Source organism: Narcine bancroftii, chromosome 1, assembly GCF_036971445.1.
Source record: "Narcine bancroftii isolate sNarBan1 chromosome 1, sNarBan1.hap1, whole genome shotgun sequence".
NCBI lineage: Eukaryota > Metazoa > Chordata > Chondrichthyes > Torpediniformes > Narcinidae > Narcine > Narcine bancroftii.
The window spans coordinates 388,876,332-388,903,579 of NC_091469.1; the positions used below are offsets into that span (position 1 = coordinate 388,876,332).

Consider the following 27,248-nt stretch of genomic DNA (forward strand, 5'->3'; position numbering starts at 1 on the left):
CACTTTCACCTGCACCTTTTCTAACTGAGCCTTCTGCATTTGGTGCTCACATACAAGCTCCATATGAATGCATAAATAAATTGTAGATCGGACAACGGTTTTGCACAACACTTGCACTCTGTCTGCAACAGCCATCTTGAGCTTTTAGTTGCATATCATTTTGACTCTACTTTCAATTCCCACATTGTCCTTTGCATTCTCCCCTGTTATTGAGTGTCCAAACACAAATTGGAAGAGCAGCTTATATTGTTGCTTACATCTCAATGGTATGAACATTGAATGTTGCAATTTCAGGTAAACCACATTCCCAATGTTGTCCAGTCACACACACTTAATCATCCACCTCAGTTTCTTCTCTGTTTTCTCACCTTTCCCATCACTCCTTCTCATCCTGGCCTTATCGTGTTTTACCCATCAAAACACAGCCTCTGCCCTCCTTCCCCCAGCCTGTTATATACAGGCAAATTTTCCTTTTCCCTCTCTGACCTGATGCAGGCCTCCACCAACGATTTTGCCTTGCTCCTGAAGCATGGGTGTTGCTCAACACGTTGGTCTTCCTGCATTCTGAATCTATTGCCTCCTTTCTGTTCTCCTTGATATTATTTGCCAAAGCTCTTTTTCGGCCTTTGTTTACCCTCCTCATTCCTTTCTCAAGTTCTCTGTCAAACAGTTTATATTCCTTGAAAGACTCTCTTGCTCCCAGTTGCGCATCTCAATCATATACTTTCTTTTATTTTCCTGCTTAAAACTTAAATCCTTATTTTGTTGAACTGTGTTCTTTGGAATCTAATATTTTTCCTCCTTTGATTCCTGGACTGCAGCTGTGAGAGTTTAAAGCCCCCCACATATCACATTGGAGGAATTATCAGCCATAGGCCCCTTCTATCAGTGTGAGCCACTTGACCACCACAGAATGACCTTCACAGAGGTGTGCACAGAATTCCCCTGTCTGGAGACGTCACTAGCCTTGATCTCTGCTGTTCTTTTAAAAAAATATATTTTATTTAATATTTTTCCATACATGTAATTAGTAAGTCAACATACAATACAATGAGTATTTGAATTGAAGATAATTTAATTAATTACATGATGGTTAAATCCCTTTCCCCTCTCTCCCTATCTCAATCCCCACCCTTATAAAGAAGAATATGATATGTTTTTGTAGAAAAATAGAGAAAGTAGTAAAAAGGAAGAAAGAAACCATATAGTACCTTGGATTTCCTGGAGTGTAGCATTCCAATACATTGTGGTTAAACAGATCTTATATGGTCATTGCATTTTTGGGAAGGAGGACTAAAGAGGATGAAAGAACATTTTAACATATTTATACCTAATATTTGCCCGTCTGGCCTCCAAATTCTCAAATCTATATTACATTAATAGTATTTGTCATACCATCTTGACAAAGATCAAACCATCTTTTCTCATCAATTATAATATTCAAGTTTGTCTCCCATTTCTGTCTAGATTTATGCAGTCCTTGTTTAATTGTTTCATTCTACTGTAAGAGATACATTGCTGATGTAAATTTCTTTATGTTTCCTCTCCTAATAATAGTTTCTACCTCACTACAATAGGTAGTCACATCTCTGGACCTAACTTTTCCCTTAAAAATACTCTCAATTAAAATAACATATTCCATATTTATTCCTCAATTGTTCAAATGACATCAATTGGTCTTGTTCATAACAGTCTTCAATATTTCTAATTCTCTTATTGGAGCAAATAACTAAAAATTGATTATCTTTTGAAAAAGGTACGTCAATTTTGAATCAAAGCCATTTTAGGTGATATACTTTATTTAGTTCCAATTTCATTGTTTATTTTATTCCAAATAGTAATCAAATGTTTCAACAATGGTATCTCCTTAGCCCCAGTTAATAATTTTGAGTCCCATTTATATATAATTCCTCTGCTAACTTCCTTCCTATATTATCTAATTCTATTTTAACCCACACTGACTTTTCTACTTCTTCAAAGAAAGATATAAGTAATCTTATTTGAGCCACTTGATAATAATTTTTAAAATTAGGAAGTTTATATTTCCATGTTAATTTTTCTATAAAACCTCTTGACGTTTTAACTTCCCAAGGAAATTTTCTTTCATGTTTCCTTACATTCTTGAAAAAAACATTTTATGGTAATGATATAGGCAAGGTTTGAAAAAGATATTGAATTCTTGGAAATATATTCATCTTTATACAATTAACTCTTCATATTAATGTTGTAGGCAAAGTCATTAATTATTAAAAGTCAACTTTTTTGTGTAATGGCAAAAAATTCAATTAATATAAGTTTTTTGCTGTTATCTACATGAACCCTTAAATATTTAAATATTTAAATATTTAATCCCATCTTTTGGCAATTTAAATTTGGTATTTCTCTGATAGAGACATGTTTTCACTTGATCACAATTTATTTTATAACCAGAGATCTTACCATATTTTTCTACATTTACTTGTAATTTCCTGAAATATGTCTCTAGTTCCATTAAATATATTAGTACATCATCTGCAAACAAGCTAATTTTATACCCTTCTTGACCAGCATCAAATCCTTTAATTACTTCTGCTAGTGGCTCCAAAGCTAATATGAACAAAGCTAGAAATAAAGGGCATCCTTGTCTGCTTGATTTTATCAATTGAAATAAAGTAGAAATCAGGCCATTGGTTACTACTTTACCTTTGGTTCGTTATATAATGCTTTAATCCTATTTATAAAAAAATTGTCCAAAACCAAATTTATCCAGAATTTTAAGCAAAAAAAATCCCATTCCAGTCTATAAAAAGCTTTTTCTGCATCTAAAGCCACAGTGACACGTGTAACTTTTTTTTGTGGTAGATGGACAATGCTGATTAATCTAGTCACATTGTCCACTGACAATCTCTTTTTAACAAAGCCTGTTTAGTCCTTATTTATTAATTTTGATAATAATTTAGTCATCCTATTTGCCAGTATTTTAGTGAGTATCATGTAATCTGGATTCAACAATGAGTTAGGTGATCTCTGTTGTTCAAGGCAGACTTGCTCACCAGCTGGTTATGGATGATAAAAAACCATGACTGGTGGTGCTTGTAAATGATGATGCTCACGGAGAGTCATGTTAAAGCCACCTGAACAGGCCACCGCCACACTGAGTATTTTTTTTTGCGTTAGTTGCCTTGATTGATATTGAGGTACCTTCAAATATATCAACCAGCAACATTCCACATTGGTATGAAGTGGACATGGGATAGAGCAGAGAGTCATTGTGGATGATAGGGAGGAGACTGAGGAAGATGCAATTATAACAACAGTGACACATTACTGCAATGTGCCCAGTGTTGCAGAGCTCCCTTTGATGACCCACCTGCAAGTTAGATGCCAAACATAATTCTCCAACCCCTACCTTTACCCAACATTAAAACTATATAGATCCTCCACAGTTGTATTACGGAATGTTAAAGAGTGCAGAGCGTAGTTTTACAAAGACAAAGTGCAATTCATAGAGAAAAATAGTGTTGAATCAGTTCAGGGGTAACATGCTTTAAGAATCTCAGTTAGGAAAGAGAGAGCATTTTATTCATCTCTACTTTAAGGATTCCAGACAAATACTTATGCCTCAAAAAGAGTCATGTTCTCTCTCTTTGTTTGACATCCTTTTGATTTGATTGATTTTGAATACTGGCCTTGTCCTTAATTTGCTCTCCTTTTATCCTCTGGTTGTTTGGCATAATCATGATCATCTTTCACTTAACCCTTTCCTTTCTCAGCTTCCACTCAAGTCTTTGTACATAAAAGATTGAAAAAGAGTAAATTAAATACATCATAAGAGCAATTACTTTGATCGAACATAAAATCACAGGATCAATGGTCTTTTCATTCTTTCCTTTTTATTGGCATTTAAAAAAAAATTGCACTTGAATTTTAGAAGTCGTATCATATTTAACACTTCACTGATTATGATTCAAGTAAGAAGTTTTTGCATTTAACCCTGCTTCATTGTTAGAGGAGATGGCATTCTTTACATTTATGCAGTCCTTATACTGCTTTTCACTGAAGAATTATTGACAAGTGTGATGGGGATATGTGACCAAACTAAATCTACTGCCATCAGAGATCGAAAACCTATTGAAAATTTTGAGTATTATAGATTTTAAGAAAGTATTTTCAGATTACTTTCACATTTTCCATTTTGTGCAAGTTAAAGAAAAAGTTCTTAAAATATGTATCATCTGAAAAGACACTTCCATAAATAGACATTCATTAAGGACACATTAGTTCTAAAGAGACTTTCTGTCAGTTTCATAATTACCTGTGCATTTGATGACCGATAGTCTGATTTAAAACTAGAAAAGAGAATTTAAGGCATTAAATAACAACAAACTAATTTAAAAAGTCTACAGTACATTCATCATATTAAAGACTAAAATTAGATAGCTGTTTTTAGTTAATATTGAAAGATATCTCAACTCATCTGTGCACAAAGATCTGGAATTCCTGTGCATTTAACAGAGAGATGGAAAGCAAATCTATTCAATGTCTAAAATTGTTGTCCAGGGCCAGTGGTTCCATTTGCAATAGTTCTTCTTTGGCTTGGCTTCGTGGACGAAGATTTATGGAGGGGTAAATGTCCACGTCAGCTGCAGGCTCGTTTGTGGCTGACAAGTCCAATGCGGGACAGGCAGACACGGTTGCAGCAGTTGCAGGGGAAAATTGGTGGGTTGGGGTTGGGTGTTGGGTTTTTCCTCCTTTGTCTTTTGTCAGTGAGGTGGGCTCTGCGGTCTTCTTCAAAGGAGGTAGCTGCCCGCCAATCTGTGAGGCGCCAAGATGCACGGTTTGAGGCGATATCAGCAACCAAATATAACCCAAGAATTAAGCATCAGTGTGCTAAACTTCAAAGGAGTCAAATGTGTCACAAGGATCTGTGCAAAGGCAGAAGGCAGGGCTCAGTCTTACGTTACCCTGCAGAACAGCCATCCTGGAACACAAGATCTAAAATGGGGTATGAAAATTTGTTGGGATTGCAATTGAGTTGTTACGTTTACTGAGGTACTGTGAAATAAAAGAGTAGAGTGGAATTTTTTTTTGGTGGAACTTGTTTTCAAACTTGTATACCAAGATTGAAGGACAATTTATTTTCTGTTGTTATCAAACATTTAAACAGACCTCATGATTAAAAGATGATCGCTTGATCTCAAAAACCTGTATCATCATGGCTCTTGCATTGTTTTAACTGTATTTTTTCTCTGAACATTCTATTCTGCACTTTGGTTTTATTTTTGCACTACTGTGTACTTGAACAAAGGTTGACTTACCTGGACAACACATGGAGCAAAGCTTTTCCCTGTAACTAAATACATGTGACAATAAATAAATAAGCAATAAGGATACAGGCCAGTTGGAAATATGTGCAAAGAAATGCAGAGAGAGTTTAATCCAGACAGGTGTGAGGTGGTGCATGTTGGGAGGTTAGATGAAAGAGGAAAGTATTCAGCAAATTTCAGGTCACTTCAGAGCATTGATATGTTGGGGTACAAGTTCACAACTCCTTGCAAGTAGCAGCACAAGGAGATAGGAGGTAAGGAAGGCAGGCTTGCCTTCATCAGTTAAGGCATTGCATACAAGTGTCAGGCAGGAACATTGCCGGTGTTAAAATATTGGTTAAGTCACATGAGCAGTGTTGTGCATATTTCTGGTCATTACATTAGAAGAAAGGTAAGAAAAGGTGCGCATGATGTGGTTTGGATTTAGAAAGCATTAGCAATAAAGTGGTCAGACAAACTTGGATTGTTTTCTTTGCAGCTTTGGAGGCAAAGGGGAGGATATAAAATTATGTAAGGCACAGATGGGGTAGGTAGTTGCTCAATGTTTCTTCTCCAGGCTTGAATTCAGGTTTAAGGTTGAATGCTCTTTTTTTTACCCAGAGAGGGGGAGGTGGTGGAAGCAGATATGATGGTAATATTTAAACAAAGCTTAGACAGGCATGTGAACAGGCAAAGAAAGGAGGGGCATTGACTGTGTCAGGCAAGTGTGTACTTTAAATTGTCGTCATAATCAGTACAAACATTGTGGACTGAAGGGTCTATCCCTGAATTGCACTGCTTTATGGTAAGGTATTGATTGGTTTTTGGATTGAGAATCTGGCCTTAAAAGTCAGTTTTTCATTTCAAAAAAGCCTTCTCTTTAAAAACAGTTCCTGCTCATAAATGAAGTGAAAAGAAACAGAGAAAAGTTATTGTTTTGTCAAGGGCAGGAGGTTGGGGTACAGAGTGGCTGAAAACAGATTGAGTAGACTTGATGGGTTTGGAAAAAGAAATTAAAAGAAGATGGATGATGATAAATCATTTCCAACATTAAAATATTTGCTACGCTTTAAAACTGTTTCATTAAATATGAAGCAGTTGAGACATCCTGAGGCTATTAGAGGGAATTTCTAAAATAGAAAGGAAAAAGAGGTTGACAGAATTGAAGTGCTTTATATTTAAATAATTTTGTCAAATTAAAAAAAAATCAATTAACCCAACAGACAATCAATATTGTTAGAATCTTGGAATTGCACAATTCTTCAGAGGTGAGAATTGTGCCACAGGACTGGAGGGTAAAATGTGCTAGATGAGTGGTAGAAGGGAGAGAGGAGTATGCCAGTAATTATAAAATAATTACTTTGGGTGACTTTTCTATTTGCGGACCCATTAACTTTACTAATGCAATGTCCTGCGGCAAATTAGGACTTTTGTTTCCTAAATGAAAATGTCAGGAGAAAAGAACAGTGGCCTCCTTTGCAATATTCATTAGAGTAGGAAGTGCATTGATATTTTCAACTAAACTATTTCAACTTTTTCATCACTCACTCCAGCAGGGTGTAGTACCCACCTTTTTCAAACAGGTGTCAGTCATACCGCTGCCCAAGAAGAGTATAGTAACCTGCCTTAATGACTATTGACCAGTAGCACTTCCATCAACAGTGAAGAAGTGTTTTGAAAGGCTGGGTGATGAAGCAGATCAGCTCCTGTCTGAGTGGGGACATGGATAAGTTCCAGTTCCAGGTCTATGGCAGATGCCATCTCACTGGCCCAATACAAAGCCCTCGAACACCTGGACAGCAAAGATGCATATATCAGGATGCTCTTTATTGACTATAATTCAGCATTTAACACCATCATCCCTCAACACTGATCAGCAAACTCCAAGACCTGTGAGTTACTACCCCACTGTGCAATTGGATCATGGATTTCCTCAACTCCAGACCACAATCAGTGAAGATTGGCAAGAACCTCTACTCAACAATCTCCATCAGTACTGGAGCACCACAGGGCTGTGTTCTTAACCCCCTTCTCCACTCCTTTTACACCTACGACTATGTGGTGCGAGACGACAATAACACCATCAATAAATTTGCTGACGATATCACAGTAGTGGATTATATAAAAGAAGGGGATGAGCCAGCATACAGGTTAGAGATTGAAAACTTGGCTGAATGATGCACCAATAATAATCTTGCACTCAATGTCACTAAAACTAAGGAGTTGATTGTTGATTTCAGGAAGGGAAACCCAGAGGTGTACAATCCAGTGCTTATTGGGGGATCAGAGGTGGATCTTGAGAATCACTATCTCTGAGGATCTTTCCTGGACCCAACACACCAATGGCATCATGAAGAAACCCCATCAGTGCCTCTACTTCCTTAGGAGTTTGCAGAGGTTTTGTATGACAACATAAACCCTGGCAAATTTCCACAGAGGTGTGGTGGAAAATGTGCTGAACAGTTGCATCATGGTCTGGTATGGGGATACCAATATCTCTGAGCATAAAGCCTTCCAAAAGGTAGTGGACACAGCCCAGGACATCACAGACAAAACCCTCCCGGTATTGAGAACATCTACAGGGAACATTATTGTCTCATTTGCCTTCTTGATTACTTGTTGAACTAACTAATTATGATTCATCCACAAGCACTTCCCAAGTTTCTCTACATATATCACTTTTCACCATTTAAATAGCAGTCTGATTTACTGCACTATTTTTCCTTCCAAAGTGAACGACCTCATTTTTGCCAAAATTGAACTCCATCTGCCAGACCCTTGCCCACTTATTTAACCTCTCAATATCTCTCAGCAGATTTTCTCTATACACAGTTTTCCATTTATGCGAGCATAGAATCGCTACACTTGGTCCACTCCTGTAAATTGTTTACTAACATGATGGGCACATCATGGAAGGCTGGCGGCAAAACTCTGCATGCCAAACTGCATGAGTTTTTCAAGCTTTGCTGGGACCAAGGTAAACTGCCTCAGGATCTTCGTGATGCCACCATCATCACCCTGTACAAAAACAAAGGCGAGAAATCAGACTGCTCAAACTACAGGGGAATCACGTTGCTCTCCATTGCAGGCAAAATCTTCGCTAGGATTCTACTAAATAGAATAATACCTAGTGTCGCCGAGAATATTCTCCCAGAATCACAATGCGGCTTTCGCGCAAACAGAGGAACTACTGACATGGTCTTTGCCCTCAGACAGCTCCAAGAAAAATGCAGAGAACAAAACAAAGGACTCTACATCACCTTTGTTGACCTCACCAAAGCCTTCGACACCGTGAGCAGGAAAGGGCTTTGGCAAATACTAGAGCGCATCGGATGTCCCCCAAAGTTCCTCAACATGATTATCCAACTGCACGAAAACCAACAAGGTCGGGTCAGATACAGCAATGAGCTCTCTGAACCCTTCTCCATTAACAATGGCGTGAAGCAAGGCTGTGTTCTGGCACCAACCCTCTTTTCAATCTTCTTCAGCATGATGCTGAACCAAGCCATGAAAGACCCCAACAATGAAGACGCTGTTTACATCCGGTACCGCACGGATGGCAGTCTCTTCAATCTGAGGCGCCTGCAAGCTCACACCAAGACACAAGAGAAACTTGTCCGTGAACTACTCTTTGCAGACGATGCCGCTTTAGTTGCCCATTCAGAGCCAGCTCTTCAGCGCTTGACGTCCTGCTTTGCGGAAACTGCCAAAATGTTTGGCCTGGAAGTCAGCCTGAAGAAAACTGAGGTCCTCCATCAGCCAGCTCCCCACCATGATTACCAGCCCCCCCACATCTCCATCGGGCACACAAAACTCAAAATGGTCAACCAGTTTACCTATCTCGGCTGCACCATTTCATCAGATGCAAGGATCGACAATGAGATAGACAACAGACTCGCCAAGGCAAATAGCGCCTTTGGAAGACTACACAAAAGAGTCTGGAAAAACAACCAACTGAAAAACCTCACAAAGATAAGCGTATACAGAGCCGTTGTCATACCCACACTCCTGTTCGGCTCCGAATCATGGGTCCTCTACCGGCACCACCTACGGCTCCTAGAACGCTTCCACCAGCGTTGTCTCCGCTCCATCCTCAACATCCATTGGAGCGCTTACATCCCTAACGTCGAAGTACTCGAGATGGCAGAGGTCGACAGCATCGAGTCCACGCTGCTGAAGATCCAGCTGCGCTGGATGGGTCACGTCTCCAGAATGGAGGACCATCGCCTTCCCAAGATCGTGTTATATGGCGAGCTCTCCACTGGCCACCGTGACAGAGGTGCACCAAAGAAAAGGTACAAGGACTGCCTAAAGAAATCTCTTGGTGCCTGCCACATTGACCACCGCCAGTGGGCTGATATCGCCTCAAACCGTGCATCTTGGCGCCTCACAGTTTGGCGGGCAGCAACCTCCTTTGAAGAAGACCGCAGAGCCTACCTCACTGACAAAAGGCAGAGGAGGAAAAACCCAACACCCAACCCCAACCCACCAATTTTCCCCTGCAACCGCTGCAATCGTGTCTGCCTGTCCCGCATCGGGCTTGTCAGCCACAAACGAGCCTGCAGCTGACGTGGACTTTTTACCCCCTCCATAAATCTTCGTCCGCGAAGCCAAGCCAAAAAGAACATGATGGGCACAGCAACAACCCATGTGGCACTCCACTAACCCCTGATAGCCACCCAAAGAAACATCCATTTATCCTATTGATTAACCTTTAACCATGCCAATATACAACCCAAGCTCTGTGCATTTTTATCTGAGGCAAAAAAAAATAGTGCTGCACTTCATTAAATCATCCCTCTATCTATGGTGTGGGTATTATCCTTAAAGAACTCCAGTAAATTAGTCAAAAGTGACCTTCCCTTTTAGAATCCATGCTGCGTCTACCTGATGAAACAATTTCCATCCAGATGTCCTATTTCTTCCTTAATGATAGCTTAATGAATCCTCATTTAAAACTCTAATCTGCAGTATTTTAAAGGAGACATTCTTGTAATATACAGCACAAATTAAAAATGTAGTAATGGTATTTGGACAAAGATCTGCCCTACCCAAATTGGCACACTGGAGAAACTCATCTAATGTTTCAGGCCCGAGTGCCGTCATAGCGCAGATATCGACTGAACAGGAGCTGTTTCAGGAAAGTAGCCAACATCATAAAGGATGCTGGTCACTGCTGCCTTCATGCAGTATTTGAAGGTACAGAAGGCTGAGGTCCGGCACCTCTGATTTCAAAGACAGTCTTTCCAACAGCTCCAAGGTTGTTGAGCCTTCTCTTGCTGCTCTCACCACAACACTGCTCCAGGGCCACCAAAGATGCCTGCACTGTTGTAACATCACAATTTTTACACTCACTGCCGCCAAATATTTATCTACCTTTTTATCTCTATTATTTTTAATTTAATTTATATTTATCATTTGTTAGTGTATTTTATGTATTATGTATTTGCCTCAAGCAACAATTTCAGTACTTTGAACCTGTGACAGTAAACATTCATCTCCTCTCTCAGACTAGATTTACTTTTAAATTCAAGAGCACTGGAGAGCAATTGAACCATCCTGCAATTCTCTTTGACATTGTTGCATAATCTTTCACTTCTAATATCTCTCAAACTACATATTTTTACATCAAAAAGGATTTAAATACAAATTTATTTTTCAAATGCATTATTTCCATCAGTTGAATCAATTCCATCATTGCAATGATATTCGGAAGTTCCTCGCTATCCATTCAGTGCTGGAGATATTTGATCTACGTGCGTGCCTCCCTGACCCACTGAATATATAATTGCTTTGGAATTTCTACTTGAGCTTGGATCATTGTGCTTTCCTTCATAGGCTGTCAACCTTTCCATTCGTGATTTTTGTATTTCACAGTCAATTAGCAAAATGCAAAAGATTTAAATGGACAAAATAGCTTTTCACCCTACTGAGAAATATTGAAGGGTCATCATTTGAAAATGCTTCAATTAGTTAATGTCTTTATCATTTGGGTACATGTATCTATTTCTGGTAAAATGAACATTTTACTTGACATGTGAAAATTAATAGACACATGCAAAGACTAACCAATTAAAACATTGTTAAATATTTAAATTAACTAAAATAAATTTGCAGGGGGCTTTTAATTTACCATAATGTTGTCAGGCACTTAGGAGGAGACATCAAATAAAAATGGACATTAAGCTACATAGGCCTCATATTAAGGCTGATGTTCAAAGTACAGTCAATGAGATACTTTCTCCTATTGATTTCATTTATTTTGGTGAATGTGATATAGAAGGGGACCATTCAGCCAATTCCGAATCCATTATGGTTTTTATACTGTATTGCCAGGAAAAATGCAGAAAAAAATTAACATAATTACTGCCCATGTGGTTGTTCACACTGACCACCTTTTAAGACTGCAAGTGCTTGAGTGCAACAGTCCTGGTGGTTGTATGTGTAGCAGTAGAGTGGATGACTGTCAACTAATTTTTCCATTGTAGTGAGCATTACGGCAGAGAACTGAAGAATGACACACGCTCTGTGACTATAGTCAAGTTATCTTTTATTTCTCCCCCTGTCCTTGCTTATGTAGGCCCAGCTTTCCGCCACTGGGCCTGGTTTACCCACCATTATTGGCAAAAGTGGAATAACTGGTGTGCCAGCCGCTGATTGGTCGGCGTTCCCTCCAATGTTTGCTGTTTTCCACCATGCAGGCTGTCAGCCGGGAAGAAAGCCCATTAGCCCACATGGGCTTTGTGAGATTGCTGTATTCATCCACCATTTTGCGCATTGGGTCACCTCCCGGGTAGCGGGGCGTTACACGAACCCCCCCAAAACCGGCAATCTGGGCATTGTCCTTGGATTTTGGCGGCCTGCCTCTGTGTTGCAGGGCCTGTGTGGTGACCTTTTGGCTAGTATTGAAGTGTGCTGGTTTGAGGCAGTCAATAGTGAATGTCTCCTCCTTACTGCCAATGTTCAGCACGCATGTGGATCCGTTGTGTTTGGTCACTCGGTAGGGTCTCTCGTGCGGTTGCTGCAGAGGCATACAGTTTACTCCCCATCGCACAAAGACATGTTTGCATGTCTTTAGATCCTTGGGGATGAATGCTTTGGATTGGCCATGTGGTGAAGGCTGTGTCGGCACTAGAGTGTCTAGTTGTTCCCTCAGATTTTCCAACATCGCCGCTGGTGGTTCTTCTGGGTCCTTTTCAGTGTCTAAGAACTCCACGGGATGACTAAGGGTGTGCCACTTACCATTTCTGCAGCTGGGTGTTGAAGTCCTCTTTTGGTGCTGTGCGCATCCCCAGGTGGACCTTTGGTACTTCATCTGTCTAATGTGGTCCCTTAAGCTGCCTTCAGGTGTCTGTGAAACCGCTCCACCAACCCATCGGCCTGGTGGTGATTTGCTGTTGTGGTGGAGTTGGGTTCCCAGGAAGTTAGCCAGTACTGTCCAGAGCCCTGAGGTGAAGTGCGCACCCCTATCTGAAGTCACATGTTCTGGAACTCCGAACCTTGCCAGCCAGGTTTTGATCAAAGCTCTGGGGCAGGCCTCGGTCACTTCTCTGCCAGTGGGATCACTTCTGTAATCTTGTGAAGTGATTGAGCATCGTCAAAAGGTATCTTGCCTCCTGAGAAATGGCAGCAGTCCTACAATGTTGACGTGGATTAACTTTGTCATGCTGGCTGGAAGGTTTGGGGGTGCCTTGATGTGTGTCTGTACCTTTTGAAGCATGGCAATGTGCACATCTTGGGCCATTGACTGACATGCTTTCAGATGCCATGCCAGATGAACCTGCTGGCTACCATCTTGACGGTGGTCCTGATGGCCGGATGCACCAGGTTTTGCATCACATTGAAAACTTGCTGTCTCCAGGCTACCAGTATGATGGGGTGGCGGCTGCCAGTGGATATGTCGCAAAGGGGCGTTTGGGTACCTGGGGCGATGGTGATGTTCTCTAGCCTGAGCTCTGAATCCACCATCCTGTATGTGGGAATTTTGGAGTCTGGCTGCTGTGCCCTGGCCAGGGCCATGTAATCTATCCCCTGGGACAGGGTCTGGGTGGATTGGATCGCCAGTCATGACAGAGCATCAGCCACCATCGTGGCTTTCCTGGTGATATGTTCAATGTCCGTGGCGAACTCAGACATGTTGGACAAGTGCCTTTGCTGCCTGGCCGATCAAGGATCTGACACTTTATTGAAGGCAAAGATTAATGGTTTGTGGTCTGTGAAAACCTTAAATTGCCTCCCCACCAAAAAAATACCTGAAGTGTCGGACAGCAAGGTACATTGCCAAGGGTTCATGGTCGAAAGCACTGTATTTTAGTTCAGGTGACTGGAGGTGTCTGCTAAAGAATATCAGGGGCTGCCTCTGCCCCTCGATCAACTGTTCAAGTACGGCCCCTACCGCTGTGTTGGAAGCATCTACTGTGAGGGCAGTCAGGGCATCTGTCCTGGGGTGTACCAGAAGCGTGGCATTGGCCAGTGCGACTTTTGCCTTCTGGAAAGTCTCCAATGCTTCCCTCTCTAAGGTGACCTCATTTTTTCTTCCCCATCATGAGTGCGAACAGGGGGGGCATGGTGCAGGGTGCTGCTGGTATTAAACAATGGTAAAAATTGATCAAACTGGTGAATTCCTGGAGAGCCTTCATCGTGGGGGGGTTTGGTGAAATGCCTGGATGGCCTCTACCTTTTTGGGCAGGGGTGTCGCCCCACGTTTGTTGATTCTGTGGCCCAGAAAATCTATTGACTCTAGCCCAAACTGATATTTGGCTGGATTGATTGTTCGGCCAAAGTTGCTCAGGCAGGTGGACAATTATCTTAGATGGGCCATGTGTTCCTTGTGATTGGACAAGATGTCATCCAGATAAATGAACACAAACCTGAGGTCCAAGCCCATTGTGTCCATCAGCCTCTGGAAGGTCTGGGCTGCATTTTGTAGTTCAAAAGGCATTTTTAGGAATTCAAACAGCTCAAAGGAGTGATGATTCTGGTTTTAGGGACGTCATTGGGGTGGATCTGATGATAATCCCGGGTGAGGTCGACCTTCGAGAATATCCATGCCCCATGTAGGTTCACGGTGAAATCCTGTTTATAAGGCACAGGATACCTGTCCGGTGTGGTAATCTCCACATAACCTCCACCCTCCTGCTGCCCTTGGTACAATGTGCAGGGGGGATGCCCAAGGACTATTGGAACACTTTACGATCCCCAGCTTCTTCATCTTTTTAAACTCCTATTTTGCGAAGTTGAGCTTCAGGGAAGGAAGGCGGAGTGCCCTGGCGTGGAGTGGGAGGCCCGCTGTCAGGATGTGGTGCCTGTGCATGGGCTCGTCCGAGGAAAACTGTGGTGCCACGATGGAAGGGAATTCCACCAGGATGTGTGGGAATTCATTATTAGACACCATGATGGAGTTAAAGTGGTGGCTGGTAACTTGACTTTACCCAGAGAAAAATGTCTGGAAGGTCCTTGCATACACCAACTGCCGCCCTTGAGGACAACAAGCAGACAGTGAGCCTGGAGGAAGTCTGCTCCCAAGAGCAGTTGCGCCACCGACGCCAGTTTGGAAGTCCACGTGAAATGGTTGTTTCCAAATTGGAGGGGGATGGTGTAGTTGCTGAAGGTCCTTGTACTGCTATTGTTTGCTGCCCTCAGGCCCGGGCCTGGCTTCTCATTCTGGGTGTCATAGGCTGAGGAGGGAAGGATACTGATTTCAGTGCCCATGTCAACAGAAAATGCCGAACTGAGAGGGAGTCCCAGATGTGAAGGAAGTTGTCTTGTTGACCAACCACTGTAGCCATTAGTGATGGCTGCCCACAGTGTTTCCCTGAAACTTTCGGTGGGGGTCAGGATCAGCGGGCCTCTGTACCCCACAGCTGATGATAAAAACAGTACTGGTTGATGGGGAGTCCACTTGCCTTTCTGTTGATTGTTGCAGCCTTCATGTTTGCTGCGTGTTTGGCCTAGCGATCTCTTCAACCATGCCGCTGCTGTTCCTTTTCACTCTTCAGAGCGTGTCTGCCAAGCAGCGATTCTCCTGGGGTCACTGAAATCCTTGTGGGTGAGCAGCAGTCTGATATCCTCGGGTAGCCTTTCCAGAAAATCCTGCTCGAAGAGCAGTCAAGGCTTGTGCTCCACAGACAAAGCCAGAATGTTGCTCATGAGGACAGATGGGGCCCTGTCCCCAGGCCATCCATGTGCAGCAGTTGTGCGGCATGCTCATGCCGTGAGAGCCCGAAAGTGCGTGTTAAAAGCTCTTTGAGAGCATCGTATTTGCCTTGTTCAGGAGGCTGCCACAGGGAATCGACAACCCTTGCTGCTGTGTCCTGGTCAACTGAGTCACCACGTAATAGTACTTCATGGCGTCAACAGAGATCTGTCAGAGCTGGAACTGGGCCGGCTTGTTCACACCAGACCAGAGGTTGCAATGTCCAGAACGTTTGAAGCATTGACTGATTGGTCATCTTTGGGTCCAAATGCCATTTGAACCAGTCTGGGTCACCAATGTAGCAAGCACTATGGCAGAGAGCTAAAGAATGGCACACACTCAATGTGACTGTAGTCAAGACTGTAGTCAAGCTCAGCTTCCCACCACTGGGCCCATTTTTCCCGCCGTTGTCTGGGGAAGGAACATCACCGCTGATTGGTCGGCCTTCCAGTCAGCGTTTGCTGTTTCCTGCTATGCTGGCAGTCGACCAGGAAGAAAGGCCACTAGCCTGCATGGGCTTTGTGAGATTGTCATGTCCATTCACCATTTTATGTGTTGGGTCACCTCTAGGGTAGCAGGCCGCTACACCAGTAAGACTTATGCTGCAGGCTTCCTCCAAAAAGTTGTTGGGGTCCTGCAGGATAAATTGTGCTGCAGGCATTTACTCAAAATTCCCGTACATTCCTTTTTAGGCTGCCCGTGTGGCAGTAAAATTCCTTGATTGTGCTGTTACACGCCTGCAGTCTAAAAACTATACATGTTAGCTTTTAGAGCATTTGTGTTGGTCCCAGTTCCTCCAATTATTTCTCATTCTTTCTGGCATGCAACCACTCTAGACAATTTATTGTCAAATTGGACAACATTAAAACAATAAAGTGATTCAAATAGAAGCTTAAAATGCCAAAAATTTCTGTAACTGCAAGAACATTCCATTTGAGGTTATTTTTTACAGAGAGATTTGTTGTCTTAATTTCAATGATCTTCCTTTTTCAGCTTTTCCCTTGCTCTTGACCTTTCTGCTCTTTGACTTAGACTGCCGCAGTCGCGTACTTACCTTCATTGGGAGCAGTGCCGGCTGCAGCTGATGAAGCAAGTGATGCGATGTGCGGGAGTAATAGCACGCATGCACGAGCGTGTTAAGCGTCAGTATGCGGGTAATGGATTTCAGACGCAGGAGGAGGAGAGTGAGAGCGTTGGGATCACCGGTGTGGCAGTGAGCCAATGAGAAGGTCAGAGGAGTTTAGCTGGGTGGTGTTTGGGGAGTTGAAGAATGCATTGTTGTGTTTAGAGAATATTAAAAGAAAATCAACTTCATGGTGAGCTAAAAGAAGCGACTGAGAGCGTTTATTTCTTTTAAGCTGTGGTAAATCAGTGCTGTTAAAAGACCCAGCTCAAAAGAATTTTATAAAAAGTGCTAGGAAAGTGCTTGCAAGTATTGAATCACACAAGGGTACTCCTTATTGGAACCAAAGAACAAAAGTGTTGTCTTTTCCCATTCCTCAATCCGTAGAACCATAGAACACTTCAGCATAGAAACGGGCCCTTTGGCTCATCTAGTCCACGAAGTTTACTAATTAGAAACATGATTTCCAAGTGGTTACAATGCAATGTTTTCTAGACATTATTTACCATTTAAAATCTCAAACCTTTTCAATTCCACAGTTTAGTTCTCATTTCTTTTCCAAGGTGTGAAATAGCTTGGTTTAACTCATCAGCCACAAATTTAAATTCCACACCTGTCAATCAGATTTTGGTGACGTAAAAATACTGATATTATGCTACATTCTGGACAAATTAAATTAGCCTGTCAATCCAGCAAGTTAAATTTTATAAACCGCAAAAATGGGAGGAAATAAGCTCTCCATCCTTTCTCTCTCCATTCACAGAGGTATCCCCTCCCCCTGTTTTGTCTTGTACCCTCGCTCTCATATCCACCCATTGCCTCTTGCCTGTGGGCCTGTCCTCCTGCCACTCCCCACCATTTTATTGAGGCACCTGCTTACATTTTGCTCAATCCTTGACTAAGGGCTCAAGTCTGAAACATTAATTATGTATCTTAATGTATCTAAGTTTCTCAGTCAGTCAAACAGCATAGTTTTTGCTGGGAGGAGATGCTAGCTTTAAAATGCTATGATCCATTAGTATCACTGACTTGCAGCTTAACTCTTGGCCTGCAGCATCAGCTCTGTAGCTGCCTTTCCACAAATAGAGTAGGGAGCAATTGAATAGATGGTTGCCTGAATAACCTAGTCTAATTACCATGGATTTCTTTCCCTGCTCTTTTGGCGAGGAGTTCAAAGCTCCTTCAAGTTCTATTTGCAGATCCAATCTTTTGACTTGCATCTACCCCGATATTGACCGAAGGACCACCATTTGACTGACTAATGCCATCCCACAGCATTTCTCCTCATCAACTCTCCCTCCCGGTCAATCACCTTTGCTCCTTTCTGGGGTCCATCTCCATGCTGTGTCTCCTGTTCATAGCTTCTACTTCCATCCACCAACATGGCCATCTGGTCCAGGTTTCAAAAATATTTCATGGTGACTCCTATGAAGCTGGGTTCGATCAGCAGCTCCTTCTGAAGTGGCTGCAATTTGTCAGTTTAAACCTTTGGTGGTCCTGGACAAATTTTGAAGGACAGACATACCTGCTGAGTTGCTCTCAGTTTCAGTGGAGGAGTGGGAATCCTGGACTCCAGTTGGGAAATCATCTCTTGTACAACCTGCAACAAGCTAAATCTTAGCGCAGCATCCACACTCCCATTAGTTTAACTGTCAATCATAAATCTAGGTTACATTTTGAATTTGCCTTTGGTCTAATATATGTACTTATTTAAGTGTTTTGAGCTTTTGATTTATTTTGCTTTTTACCAAGTGCTTAAATTAAAGAAATGATTCCTATTTAGCAGTCCTCTGATTTTTTTTTACAAATGGTGAACAGCTGCGTCAAAGCTTGGGGTGATATTTTGCTTATAATCAAATGCTACCACTGGAGTTAAACAGACAGGGATTGATCCAGGCGGTTTCTATCATCCAATCCCATGATTCAATTCTTCACTGCCACTTAGGTCACACGGCTGGCTGCAGATCCAACTATTTAGATTCAGAGCTAAGAATTTTGGTGTAATGGGATTCATAATTTGCAAAGATTTAAGCCAATGACGTGTGCCTTCTCCATTCATGGGATGAGGGGTTTGAAATATATTTGCTAGATGGTGGACTTTCATCCAATTTGAACATTTTGACTGATGTTCCATAGGAACTGTCTATTTTAATGAATCAGTAGGCACTTTCAGGTAGCCAATTGCCCAACTTGTAAAGCAGCATATTTTGGCAACATGCGGCTGTTGGGAGGCCATGTGAATGTGCAGGAGGCGCCTGCAAGGCAAACTTTGTAACCCGCCTCCGAGAGGGATGATCACCACAGCACAGTGGCCTCCCCAGCCATCTGAATGCAGCCGCTTAAAAGCCGGCAGGAGAGAAGGGGGCTGGGCTGTCAGCGTGGGGACTGCAGGGCTAGAACGGCCAGTGGGGGAGAAGGGGGCTGGAGCGGCCGGCGGGGGAGAAGGGAGCTGCGCTGTCAGCATGGGGACTGCAGGGCTAGAACGGCCAGCGGGGGAGAAGGGAGCTGGAGCCGCCGGCAGGGAAGAAGTGGGCTGGAGCGGCCGGCGGGGGAGAAGGGGGCTGGAGCAGCCGGCGGGGAAGAAGGAGACTGGAGCAGCCGGCAGGGGAGAAGGGGGCTGGAGCGGCCGGCAGGGGAGAAGGAGGCTGGCCGAAACAATGCCGGTACCCGACTCAAGCGCTGTACTCACTCACGAGCCTCACCGGCCGCTCCAGTCCCCGTTCTCCCCCACCGGCCGCTCCAGCCCCCCTTCTCCCCCGCCAGAGCGATCAGTGTGGGGACATTCCACGGGTGATGTCCCCGCGCTGATAGCCTGCGCTGGCTGTCCCAGCTGACAGCCAGCCATCCTAACTTGACAGCCCAAAGGACAGGAGCCAGAATGTGCTAAGTTGCACTTTTAGCTCTGCCACCTGAACGGCAAATCAAATGGCCGCTTTCTCTTCTTCAGGCGCGTTCTTAGCGGAGAATCCACCTGAAGAAGCCTAGTATGAAACTATTGTGGGGCTGCAGCAATAATTCACTAACTATGCCAATTTTTTTTGGTGCATGAATAAGAAATATTTCATACTGCTTTTGAGGACTCCATCAGAAAGCATGACATGTTCTCTGTCCTACTTTCTTTAAAGGGAAAAGTAAAAATATCTGTCATATACTGTAGCTTTTATTCTTTCTATCCATTTGTAACAATTGTTAGGAAACTGTTAAATAAGCTATACTATGTTAGCAGCTAATGTTCTCCCTGATGAGGCTAAATGGTCTCCTGTTTCTGCATGTTCAGATTCTGCCAAGTTAAAATCTTCAAAGATTAATGCAGCCAGTGAATTACAAATTAATCAACAATTCATAGAATGGAAACCAGACACTTTTTGAGAATTTGAGTTGAAAAAGCTATTGAATTAAATGTTGTTTCAGCCTTTCAACATTGTTTAGCATTTATTATTTAAGGATGTAAAACAAATGTGCCTAACTCTCTAGTTTCTGAATCTTACCACTGTAAATAGTTTAAGATTTGTAATAAATGTGATTTTAGGTTTATGCGAGCATCTTGAATCCATCACATTGCATTAGTATCAGATTGGGTCAGAGGGTAACTTTAAAACTCGATTTAAGAGATAATCTAGGCTGATGTTGCAGAATGAGATTCACACTGTCACACAAAATGGAACCAGCCTTTCAGCCCAACTTGTCCATGCCAACCAAGTGGGTTAGTCCTGTGCCTGAATTCGATCCATGCTCTACTAAACCTTTCTTAACCATATATCTCTTCAAAAGACTTTTCAATATTGTGGTTGTACCCGCTTCTGTAGCTTCCTCTAGCAGCTCGTTCCAGATATGGGCTACTATCTGAAAGAAAATGTCCCTTAGACCACTGTTGCCTCTACTTCCTGCGAAGGCTGAGGAAAATTCATCTCCCTTTCTCCATCCTCACTACATTCAACAGAAGATTTATTGAGAGCATCCTGTACAACTGTATCACCGCCTGGTTTGGAAACTGAACCTCCTCGGACTGCAAAACGCTGCAGAGGATAGTGAAGTCAGCAGAAAAGATCACTGGGGGTTCTCTTCCTCCCATTGAAGGTCATCTACATCACTTGATGTAGGCGAAAGGCAATAAATATTGTGAAGGCCGCCCCTCATCTAAACGGTTCTCCCTTCTGCCATCTGGTTGGAGATACCACAGCACTTTGGCCCTTATGTCCAGATTAGGTAACAGATTTTTTCCCCCCAAGCCATCAGGTTCCTGAATTCCCAGAACATATGAGGACAGTGTATCATGGACCTATATGCCTTAATATTTTAATATGTTTCACTTCCATTCTAACTTATATTTATGTAAATATGCTCCGTGGTCCTGGAGAAAGGCTATATCATCTTTACCATGTGAGCATGGCATGAATAATAAATAAAGGTGGCTTGACTTGTTAAATCTCTCCCCTTTTTAGCTTAAACCTCTGCCATCTAGTTCTAGAGTCATCTGCTTGGGAAAAAAAAAGTGAGCATTCATTTTATCCATGCTTCACCTTCAGGAAATGAAGGGCCAGAATATCCCTATAACTCAAGAAGTTAGAGCTTCAGGAAACCTCTGAGCTTGACTAGAATCCTTTCTCATATCTGCCTGCTGATCTCTTTCTTTGATAGAATGTCTAGTTGGAAAATCTTGTGTTGGTTTGATGACAAAGGTAGTTTTGAACCTCGGCCAAAGTTTAGGGAGGTGCAATCATCGGTCATTCACCTCATTTATTATTTGTGGAACACGACTCGACTTACAAGAGGCAGTGACGTCCCCTGCATATACACTGACAAAAACCTCAATAAAAATATATGTGGATGGAAATAATGGCCATTGTGCTGCTTCTCTGGACTAGTTATTGCTGCAACAATAAAAGTTCAGATCTACACTTTCTATCTTAACCATTGTTGCTTTATGATAAAGTAAGTGTTGCTACATGCATGGTTGAATTATGAGGCTTTGCTCAGAGGAATAGCCATCAGCAATAACTCTGGGCCCACAAAGGAGAGCCATGGTGACATTTATTGATGACATTTATTGATGAGCTGAAGTTGTGCAAATCAGCTGTGGTGAGCATCATTAAGGATGAAGAAAAACACAAAAGTCTGCAGTTGCTGTGATTACAGTAACAACACAGAAAAACTAGAGGATCTCAGTTGGTCTCCCAGTGTCCATTGGAGGTAAACTATATGATGCGACATTTCAGGCCTGAGCGTCTAGGTGAGTACATGGTTATAGAACTTGAGAGTGGCAGGGAGTGTAGAAGGGAAACAGTGAGAGCGACTCTCACAGAACTCCCTCCAAAGAGAGGAGGACTTCTTCAGGGAAGAAGAGATTTCACAGTGGATAAAATGAATGGAGTGAAGCCCAAAAGTCTGCAGAAGCTGTGATCGTATTAACAAGAGAAATGCTGGAGGAGCTCAGCAGGCCATTAGAGATTCCCCAGAATACCAGCTCACCTCAGTCGGGAAGTGAAGCGCAAGTGCTCAACTAATGCAATTGCATGTATGTCAATGTCAAGACAAATGCCCTGCACTGTTACAGCATTAACAATGGTACAAGGCAAGATTTCCACATCAAACTGCACATACGCAGTTGCCAAAATTGCACTCTGTGTAACCATACTAATAACACTGATTGCTGACAGGTTTTCCAGCATTATTTGAACAACCTTTTTTCATAGCAATGATTTTAGTTAAGGGAATTCTCACCTTGAATTTTTTTTAAATATTTGCCTTGGCTAAGTAATGATGATTTTCCAATTTGGTGTTTCTAACTATGTTTGAGGCCACAGATTTTCTGATAAGTTTATTTGACTGAGACATTGATTGTTGAAGGCATATTGCAGCTGGTGACAAAAATGGAATACATTTGGTTATAAGAGAAATATGATGTCAACATTGAAATTGAATAACTAATTTTATTTTGTGAATCATTCAGAAAATTCTTGTACTTTGTCATATTTCACTTGTGTGATAAAATTATTTATCTCTTTTTTTTAATAGGGTCAAGTTATGTTTAGAAATGGAGAGCGAATGGGAACAATCAAATTCTCACAGTTTCAAGGTAACCCGATAGTTATAAATGGTTTTTGAGTATCACAGAAAGCTTGCTTTATTCAAGGTTCTCATTTTGTCAGGGACTCATCATCTGAGTATTTGCCATCACTGCCAAGACTTGTGTCTGCTGGGATGCACCCTTGCCATGCGCCAGGCCTTCAAGCTTGTTGCAGAGGCCCCCATGGCTCCTTATTGCCTGGGGTTCAAAAACAATGCAAGCTTTAATTATATTGAAGTGCATCCATCTGGATTTTCATCTCCCCAAATGAGCTCAAAATCTATCAGAATAACTCAGCATCCACCATTTACCATTCTGTCACTGTCATGTTGTATTTATATTGGCTCAGCTGGTGTTCTGATTACTTTAAAAGCCGCTAAGCTGGCTGAAGTGGGGGGAAGAGTGGAGCATGATTGGGGACTGAGACTGAGCCCACATTACCAGTATCAGGCTTTCCTCCTTCCCATATGATAGTGAGGGAGAAGGATGTACTCCTGCAATCAAGTTGACCTTCCAACTTTCTACCATTCTGGCTTGATTAGGATTCAGCTCTAGATCATTCAGATACAGGTATTAAGATTTAGCATTGAGGCAGGAGATCTCATCTCTGGTTATTTTAAATTCACGATTTGAAAAAAAAGCCAGTGAGTTCCAAACCATAGAAACAGGCCCTTTGGCCCAACTTGCTCATGCTGTCTGTATTTCATTCATATCCTTCTGAACCTATTTTATTCATGTTTAAATATCTTTTGAACATTACAATTGTCCCCATTTCTACTATTTCCTCTGGAACCTCGTGCCACATGCCGACCACTCCTTTCAGAACCCTTTTAAATATTTCCCCTCGAACTTTACATTCCCCAACCTTGGGAATGAAAAGGCCATGGTATTTATTTTATGCTGTCTTCATTGCTTTGAAAGTTATATCCTGCCATCGAAAGAGAGGGTGGAACTCACGGAAATGTCAATCATTGGAGAAGTGGTGTGGATGTAGTTGCTGCAGCTGCAGGTTGACAGGTCTCTAGACCTGATGAACTTCACCTCCGGGTCTTAGATGAATCGGTCAGTTATAATTTTACAAAATCTCATCTGTATGACAAGGCTTCCTTTTTTTCAGAAAGAGAGGGGAACAGAAAACAAGAGACTATAAGCCTGTTAGATGATAATCTGGCAGAGTGAAAATATTAACACTTGATTTTAAACGTGTTATAGCATGACACCTCAACATTTCAGGGCAAAATTAATGGGGTTTTGTGAAAGGGGAATTGCATTTAATCAATTTAATGAGGATCTTTGAAGAAAGTCCATGTGTTATCAATATCAGGGAACTGTAGTGGTTCTAAGATTTTGGTAAGCCATTCAATAATGTACTGCCTTAAAGGTCATTGTAGAAAATAAAATTTCATGGCATGGATCGAAGATCAGCTGGCCAACAAGAAGCAGGGTGGGCATAAATGTTTTTTTTCCTCCCCCATTTGATAAACTGTGTCGTGATGAGCCATTGGGCTAAACAACTTACAATGTAGGCATCATGTGGACATCAATACTATGCTTGCCAAATTCGCTGTTGACAGAAGTCTAGGTAAAAAAATTAAGATATAAAGATTAATAGGCCGGCCACAAAGTGATATAGATTGGTTAAGAGATTAAATGAGTAGATAAAGTTCTATCAAATAGAATGTAATGTGGGAAAATATAAGATTGCCCATTATACCTGTGAAAATAAAAGAACTCTAGTGTCTAATTGATATAAATAATAGTTCTGAAATACTGAGGGATCTGGATGTCGGCTATGCCAATGCAACATTTAATTGGGATAGCTAACAGAATGCTATTGCTTACTGCTCAGGGAATTAAATCCAAAAATAAAGACATTAAGCTTCAATTATACAGTGAATTGGTGAGACTACATCTGTTGTGTTCTATTGGTGCCTTGATCTAAGGAAGGATGTAAATGCTTGGAAACAGTTCAGAGAAGATTGACTAGATAATTGACAGGAGTGGACAGGTTGTCTTATGCGGAAATGTTAAACAGGTTTGGTTTGTATCCACTGGAGTTCACTGGAGTGAGAGAGGAATTGAGTGAAATATAAACATTCCTGAGGGGCCTTGACAGGGTGGAAGTGGAGAGGATATTTCCTTTTGTATGAGAATCTGCAGATGAAGTTATTTAAAAAAATTAAAGGGTAACAATTAATATAAAGATAAAATGTTTTTTTTCCTGACGTGAAAGCAGAATCGATGAATCTTTTCAAGACAGATACTATATAAACAAGGGGCAAAGATTTACAATGGACATTTACCCCCTCCATAAATCTTCGTCCTCGAAGCCAAGCCAAAGAAAAGAAATCCCTGAATGTATTAAAAGGAGGAGCAGGCGTGAAGGACCTGTTCCTGTTTTATGTGTTTGCATGCTGAGATCACACAACATCCAAGGATGGAAAAGCAAGGTTCACACTTCAGGTTAATGACCTGATCAATAAGTATTTATATCATCATAGTGCGGCTTATATTTCTGCCATTTTCTGCTTTATTTCAGATTTCTGGTATCTGCAGTATTTTGCTTTTGGAACATTATCATGGAAATCATTTTTGCCAGATTAGGGGATGATTGTTTTAACTGGTAGTCATTGTGAATTATTGTCATTGGTCAGATAAAGCCATGAAAATTGCAATTTAAGGCCCAGCTGTCTTTACTGTCGGTTGAAGTAATTGCATTGGAGATGGGTAGTGTTCTGGGAGAAGTGATCTGTCAGGAATGCTTTGACAAGCAGCTCACATATTTAGCAGAAGTCTTGGGTATCAGAGAGTGCTTTTCATTTTTCATTCTCTCTGAAATTAGTGACCTGTAGGTACCCACTGTGTTCCTAATTTCTAACCTAATTCTTGATTCATTTTCATTAAGAATCAAGTAAAAAAAACAAGGGACTTCATGGTGTTCAAAACATCCCTTAAAAATTATTCAGCTTTTAGATTGGTCAGAGAAACGAGATTATTAGTCTGAATGGTTAGACATCCCAGAAAAAAATAAAACACTTGCAAGTCCCATGTTTAAGAATAAATAAGAAAGAAGCAAATTGAGAGAATTTATGTGGCTGTTTGGCCATCCATTGAAACCTTTGTAACAGTTTGCCATTTTTATCACATTTGTGTTCAGATATAAATGTCTATCTTGGGGGTAAGCTTCAGAATAGACCATCTCACATCAAAGGTTCGTCCATCGTTGCTAGAACTGGGAGTGCTGCAGAATAACCTTTAAGATGCAGTTGCCAGCACTCAGTTATTCACCATCTGTAATGTAATTTGCTTATGACTCAATGCAACAAATTCAAACTTGAGGTTCTGCATGTTAATTTTCTTGTGAAAATTCCAAGTATAAATAAAAGTTGTCCAAACCTCAAAGCTCTCAAATTGATCACATTTTGCTGATAAAGGTATGCAGCTCATTGAAGGAATATATAATGATTGAAGTGTTTGTTTGTGTTCGACTGACCTCAGAAGGCAGTCAGAAGCTGGAGATGTTTGGCTGAAATGAAGGATTAGCAGGGAGAGTGAGACTGGGTATGGAGACTTTAGCACTGCTTGGCTGGCTAAAGCTGCCAAGTAGCAATTCCAATTGGGATCGTTAATGATTGGATGTTTACTCCGGTGAATCATTATCTCAATTTTCATTTATCTAAGTGCATAATTGTACTCAAATGACTTTTCAGTTCCAGAATGGAAATTAGATCTCATTCTCATCAAACTTTATTTTTTCCATCATTTAAAATAAAATAATGAAGGAGAAAGAAGAGGAACCTCCTGGAATGCAGGTTTCTTTAATCAGGGCAAACATCAAACAGTTCCTAGAAGAAATGTCCAACCATTATTCTTACACAAAATAGATTCTATTTTAAGAAAAAAGATGATTAAAATGTATTCCTTGCTCTTGTCTCCATTCCTGACATAACCTGCATGTTCATTCCAACCCCTCAAACTCTCATGTGGTCCACTCTAGCCACTGATTGTAACTTCAGACTAAACCCCACTTCATCTTTTGTGTACTTTTGGAATATTCAGTTCAACTCTAGGTCATCCTACATGTACCCAGATGATCTAGTTAAAGCTGAATCCAAGCAAGTGGTCTTTACAGTAATGAGAAGCTTCTGTACTTCAGATTCCTGACTGGTTCATATGAAGATAATGGCGCTGACTGTAAGGAGTGTTATGTTCTCTCGGTGACATATTAGGATTTTCTCCAGGTGCTTCGGTTTCCTTTCACCCTCCAAAATATGCAGGGTACGAAGGTTAATTGGCTGCAATTGGGCAACATAGGTTTCATGGGTCAAAAGAGTCTTCTATTGTGCTATATTGTTAAAAAAAATTAAAAATATTGCCAGTGCTTGGGTGCCTTCTAGTTTCATCATTACTAATCAACCCCATCATCTCTCTGGCTGCCATTGATGTCGATCTCCCTGCCCAACTCTGATCATCCAAGTAGCCCCTCGACTGGATAAGACCCACCTCACCCATTCATTTGATTGCCCAAACCATTCCACCCACTCCAGTAATCTGGCTGACTCCACCTAATCATTTGCT

General features: G+C 41.6%; 1 protein-coding gene across 4 annotated transcripts in view; it reads left to right on the forward strand.

Annotated features, from left to right (window-relative positions):
• Positions 1 to 27,248, forward strand: part of gabbr2 (gamma-aminobutyric acid (GABA) B receptor, 2) — an 811,906-nt gene that overhangs the window by 563,047 nt on the left and 221,611 nt on the right. For all 4 annotated transcript variants that reach the window (XM_069913637.1, XM_069913635.1, XM_069913636.1 and 1 more), the window contains exon 8: positions 22,619 to 22,679. In XM_069913637.1, the coding sequence (XP_069769738.1) occupies positions 22,619 to 22,679 (61 nt within the window). The remainder of the gene's footprint in view (positions 1 to 22,618; positions 22,680 to 27,248) is intronic.